Source organism: Alligator sinensis, unplaced genomic scaffold (genome assembly GCF_000455745.1).
Source record: "Alligator sinensis unplaced genomic scaffold, ASM45574v1 scaffold1164_1, whole genome shotgun sequence".
NCBI classification, from domain to species: Eukaryota; Metazoa; Chordata; order Crocodylia; family Alligatoridae; genus Alligator; species Alligator sinensis.
The window spans coordinates 192,761-197,673 of NW_005842225.1; the positions used below are offsets into that span (position 1 = coordinate 192,761).

The following is a 4,913-nucleotide window of genomic DNA, read 5'->3' on the forward strand; positions in this document are numbered from 1 at the left end:
TGACCACCAGCCAGCTGACGTCGTTGGATGCGTTTAGGAAGACCGAGAAGGTGCCGGCCACGGGGAACGGCATGGGCACCATCTGGCCGTTTATCGTGCTGTTGTCCAGCTCCCACAGCCACGTCACATTGGTCCCCTTTTGCAATTTGCCATCAAAGACCACCGTGCAGCCTGATGCGATGTAGTCCAGCTTCGGCGTCTCAATCCTCAGCCCCACGACGGGCTCCTGTACAAAGACCAGAATCGTTGCATTCGTGGCACCAAGCTTGTTTTCGGCCCCAACGGTGACCTCTACCGCGCCTGGGCTTTGGAAGGAGTGCACGACGAAGGGCTCGACGGTCCGAGGAGAGAAACCATCCCCCAGGTGCCAAAAGTAGGCGACACCAGTGCCGCTGGTGATGCTAGTGCTTATGTTCACAGTGGTGTTGACAGCAGCGGGATTGGGGAAAGCAGACGGCTTCAGAAGGCCAATGCTTTCAATGAACTCCACCGTCCTGTTCACGGCTGCACTTCCCAGCATGTTGGTGGCTTTCAGGTGGATGGTGTAGTTCCCGGCTTCCAGGATGCTCAAAGAGAAAGTCTTTCCGCCGAACGTCTGCACGGGGCAGCCGTCCCTCAGGGCAGCCCAGCTGTACGAGATGTTCGTCCCCTCTCTCATCACGGCCTGCAAGTGCAACGTTTTGTTGGTTGGGAAGAAGGCATCCTCCACAAGGTCACCGCTCGCGATCTGCAGGCCTTTGATTTGCTCCAGGACGAAGACGTAGATGCTGTCCTGCAGGGAGCTGATCTCGTTCTCTGCCGTCACGATGACGTTGAAGGTCCCCACGGACCGGAAGGTGTAGGAGATGGTGGAGGAGCCTTGGATGGGCGTGCAGTAATCGCACAGGATCCAGGAGTGCCGGACGGCACGGCCCGCTAGGAGTATGGCCACAAAGCTCACAGAGCCATTCAGCGGCACCACGGTCCTGCTGGCGTTGATGGTGAGCCCCTGGAGCCGCCTTTTCACGGTGACGTTGACCCGCGTCTCGTTGGAGCTCACGTTGTTCCAGCCCGTCACGCTGACGGCGTAGCTGCCGGTGGTGTTGTAGGCGTGGGTGACGGCCTGTCCGCGCTGGCTACTGCCATCGCCAAAGTCCCAGCGATAGCTCACCTTGGTCCCATTCGCGCTGGCAGAGAACAGGTAGATCTGGTTTAGCTCCAAAACCCGGGTCCCGTTATACTCAATCTTGGCTACCCCGACCGGCTCTTGGACTTCCACAAAGGCCGTGTCGTTGTTGAACGAGACGTTGTTGGAGACGGTTACAGTGACCAGGTAGATCCCCGTGCTCTTGTAGGAGTAGCTGACCTCAGTGCTGCTGGACCTGGTGGACTCGTTGGTCCCGAAATCCCAGCGGTACCTGTACTGGTACAAGGGCACGGCGCTGACCTGGAACCAGCTCTCCTCGCCCAGTCTCACGAACTGCTTGGGGGGCAAGAGCGTGACGTTGATGATCTCGGGCTCCACGCACACGCTAGTGAAGTAGTGCGCCTTGTTCGCACTGCTTGAGAGGACCAGGGAGAGGGGGAAGATGCCGCTGCGGGTGAAGTTGTGCATGACCGTGGGGTCCCCGTAGACGGTGACGTTGGATGAGCCATCTCCAAAGGTCCAGTCGAAGACGTAGTCGTCGGGGTTCCCCGAGACGTAGGCGGTGATCTGCACGTCTGGGTGCTCCAGGATGCACGAGGAAGGCTCGATTTTGAGCACCTCCAGGACAAAGATTCGGAGAGGCACCGACTGAGAAACGGAGCTGACGGGATTCGCCGCGGTCACGTTCACGGTGCAGTTGACGTCCTTCTCGTAGATATGTTCTACCGCTGGCAAGGGGCCCTGCTGAGCGGGCCCGTCCCCCCTGTCAAATATCCAGGTGATATTGTCCCCCGTCTCCACCGAGGCGTTGATTGTGATGGACATGCCTACCTCCACGGCCTCCTCGAAGGAAACGTGCAGCCCCGCTATCTCCTCGAACACCCGGTAAAGTCTGAATGTCTCCACGCTGCTCACGGTGTTGTTGGCTTTCAGGCTCACGTTGTAGACCCCCTTGGTTTGGTAGCTGTGCACAGCTGTCGGCTGGCTCTCCATCAGCAGCGAGGAGCCATCGCCAAAGTCCCAGCTGTACAGGACGCCATAGGGAGAGGGCACGGGGTAAGCTGTGAAGTTGACGGGCCGGTTCACGGCCAGGACGTCCGTGTGGGTGTCTACTTTCACGTCTATTAGGTACACGTGGACGTAAACCGGGATCTGGTGCGTGAGGTTCTCAAACGGGTTGGACGCTAAAACCACCAAGGTGTACTCGCCTGCATGCGGAGAGAGCAGAGGTGTTTGTGAACCCACAAGAGGCTTTAAAAAGTGCTGCCACGGCCTCCTGGAAAATGCAAAACGCTTTCCAGTGAGACAGCGTCCTGCTTTTATACCTGCTCGGCGTTTCTCTCCCTTTCCTCTTGCGCCTGATGGGAACTGGAGGCAGGTTGTGCATGCGTCCACCTGTTCTGCAGCCGGCCTGACAATCCCACACCTTTATCGGCTTCTATCTATCCACACCATAGCTCCGGGGCGATTGGGGCTGGTCCTTTTTTGAGCAGGGGGTTGCACTAGATGTCACCTCCTGAGCTCCCTTCCCACCCTCATTCTTTTATGAATCTATGACTCTGTTTTCAAGCATGGGGTAGACCCATGCTGGAACCAGCGACCCTGGTGGAAACAAGTTCCCGTGGTCACAGACGATCTCTGCTTGTTCAATTGGGATGCCCCTTTGCACCACTTGTTTCTATATTTTATTATTGCCCCGTACTGGGACAGACTGCTCAGGAGACGGCCTAACCGCTGCAGACCTTTGAGTTAATCTCTTGTGGGCGGCGTTTGGGAACGTCTTGCAGCCCTTGGCACTGAAACCTCCAAGCAACAAAAAAGAAAGCACTTCTTTTCCCCCAGGAGACCGGACAGGACTTACCTGGCTCCTCATAGGTGTGCGATGCACTCTGCTCGATCACCACCTCGTGAACGCTGGGGTCAGGAATGAGGAAGGACCCATTATAGGGAGGTTTAAATTGGTACGTCTCGTGGGTGCCATCACCAAAGTCCCACCTGGAAAGAGACACAGGCCATGAGCCAGGCAGCGCGCTGGCCCTGGTGCCACGCTGCTCGGGTTTCTTCCCCAGCCTTTCTTGGACACGCTCCATTTAACCATCCCTGTTAAAACCTTCCTGTTTTAAACACTGGGCAACAAAAATACCAGTCGGTCCGAAATGCACCCAACAAGCCAGTGGATTCCCATCTCGATTCCCAGGAGGTGACTCCGCTCCTAGGTGCACGAGGAATGAAGAGTCAGACCCTGACGAAGCACCCCATGCTGAAATCCTGACCTGCTTCAGCTCTTTGCGATGGCAACGGCGGTTTTCCTCGAGTAAGCACGAGGAAAAGAACAAGCCAGCGCCCAAAAACTGGGCGAAACCAATGGGCCTGAAAGTGAGGAATGCACCTGAAAATCCCACCCAGCGAACCGGCGCCTCTGGGGAACTTGCCCAGGACTCACACAAAGGCGGCATCCACGGCCGTGTCGATCACGACGCTGGCGGTCAGCTCCACCGTCGCGTTCTGCGGGAGCACCGGCGGGATCCCAGACACGCTCAGGTTCTTCATCTTGTTCATCTTCTCCACCGTGACGTTGTAGTCGACCGTGACGTTGCTGACGTGATTGGAGGCGGTGAGCTGCGAGGGACAAACAGAGCCGCTGTCGGGGCAGGCGTGTGAACCGCACCACGGTGCCAGGCAAGGGGCTGGGCTTCGGCGTGCGAAAGAGCCGTGGGGTACCGTTCCCGGAGCAGGGGCACCCTCACCCGGGGTCGGCAACCTCCTCTCCCGGCAGCTGCGCCCTTTCGGCTCCGAACGGCACGGAAACCCGAACGAGCAAGGGAGCCGCGGGAGAGGCCGGGGCTTACCGAGAGCTTGTACACGGCTGCGCTCTGGTAGATCACGTTGAAGACCACGTTGTAAAAGGTGAAGGACGGTTTATCGTCCACCGTCCACCGGAAGGTCACATCTGACCCGGCCTCCAACATGGGCACGTAGCTCTGCCAACGACAGGAGGGCGCGTGACTCGGGGGCTAGCGAAAGGCCCGCACGACGCTTCCCGGGGTGCTTTGGAAGAACAGACTTGTGCCGGGAGTGACTCGCAGCAGGGACAGGAGAGGCTCTAGTGTCCTCTGGGCACTGCTTTGTAGCTAAAGTATTTTTGGAGGGAGGGGAATTCAGTTTATGATCCAAATGCAAAGCAACCCACGGGCCTTGCCTGCAGCCCTCAACCCCTCCGTCATGTTATTTCCGCTCCCCCACTCGTCAGACGCCTTTTCCTCTTTGCTGCTGTCGGGCCCACCAGATCTGCAAGTCTCTAGGAACGGAGGAGGCTGCAACTGAACTCCAACTAGCTTCGAGTAGCAAGGACAATTTTTCAGATATGTGGGGAGCCGGAGGAAAAGCAAGGGCAACACTGGACCCCTAAAAGTCCTTTTTTAGATAGATGGGGAGTTGGAGGAAAAGCAAGGGCAACACTGGACCACTGCTAAACCAGATGGGACAACTGACAACAGACACCCAGGAGAAAGTCAACTTGCTAAATGGGTACTTTACGTTGGTCTTTCATCTGTGACCTCGTGAAGGAACACCTTGAGAGGCTGGACACCTTCAAGTCAGCCGGCCCTGACAATCTGCACCCCAGGGTGCTCGAGGAGCTGGTGTCCCATGATCACCTCTTGGTGAAAATGGCCAGTTGTGGCCTCGGGTCCACCACGACCCCCTGGCTGGGAACTGGCTCCGGGGTCAGACCCAGAGGGGAGTAATTGATGGAAGTCACTCATCGTGGTGGCCTGGGACCAGTGGG

General features: G+C 57.6%; 1 protein-coding gene across 1 annotated transcript in view; it reads right to left on the minus strand.

Moving 5' to 3' along the window:
* Positions 1 to 4,913, minus strand: part of PKD1 (polycystin 1, transient receptor potential channel interacting) — a 53,987-nt gene that overhangs the window by 31,645 nt on the left and 17,429 nt on the right. The window contains exons 11-14 of the mRNA XM_025208257.1: positions 3,976 to 4,107; positions 3,570 to 3,745; positions 2,988 to 3,121; positions 3 to 2,334 (exon numbers count right to left, since the gene is read on the minus strand). Coding sequence (XP_025064042.1) covers positions 3 to 2,334; positions 2,988 to 3,121; positions 3,570 to 3,745; positions 3,976 to 4,107 — 2,774 coding nt within the window. The remainder of the gene's footprint in view (positions 1 to 2; positions 2,335 to 2,987; positions 3,122 to 3,569; positions 3,746 to 3,975; positions 4,108 to 4,913) is intronic.